The 563-nt window shown below is 46.5% G+C and overlaps 1 protein-coding gene across 1 annotated transcript; it reads right to left on the minus strand.

Annotated features, from left to right (window-relative positions):
• Nucleotides 1-28: 28 nt before the first annotated feature.
• On the minus strand, nt 29-540 carry PPTG_22563 (hypothetical protein; the record flags this gene model as incomplete). The annotated part of the gene is made up of 3 exons (XM_008904806.1): nt 436-540; nt 165-376; nt 29-61 (listed from the first exon to the last, which is right to left on the minus strand). The coding sequence occupies exons 1-3, from the start codon at nt 518-520 to the stop codon at nt 29-31; spliced, it is 330 nt and encodes a 109-aa protein (XP_008903054.1). The 5' UTR covers nt 521-540.
• Between the last annotated feature and the right edge of the window lie 23 nt (nt 541-563).

The raw sequence follows: 563 nt of genomic DNA on the forward strand, positions 1-563 counted from the left end.
TACTTGTGTGCAGTTACCTTCCAAGGCTTCACGAACGGAGTTCATCTTGTGCACTTTTAGGCTGTCTAGAATAAGCAGTCTACATCCATCGACGGTTGGCTTCCAGTTCTAAACGACAATTAGATTAAAAAAAAGCAATAATAAACCATTTCAACAAAACTTACTCGCTCGATCCATTCTTGCATGACCGCTTCGTTGCAATAGGCTTTCTGCTGCACCGTGTGATCGACACGGTTGTCCCCAAAGGATGGATCCCATACTTCCCCAGAAACAGCCCCGCCTGGAACGCCAGCGAAAACTAGCAGTGGGCGAAGCTTCTTGCCCGTAGCAGAAGCGGTCAGAAACACGGAGGCTCTGAGACCATTTGTCTCGCTACCTAGAAACAAACAGGCATTAGAAAACGCTAAACATATTCTGTAGAGATTTCAGATTTACCTTGGTGCACGTCGACTGTCACGCTACCAGTACAATCAATGGTGGTATTACCACCCATGTCAATAAAAATAGCCGTCTGATCCATATTATAGACGTTACCCAGCTTGTCTGGACCCGGCTGAGAGGAC

Source organism: Phytophthora parasitica (assembly GCF_000247585.1).
Source record: "Phytophthora parasitica INRA-310 unplaced genomic scaffold supercont2.18, whole genome shotgun sequence".
NCBI classification, from domain to species: domain Eukaryota; phylum Oomycota; class Peronosporomycetes; order Peronosporales; family Peronosporaceae; genus Phytophthora; species Phytophthora nicotianae.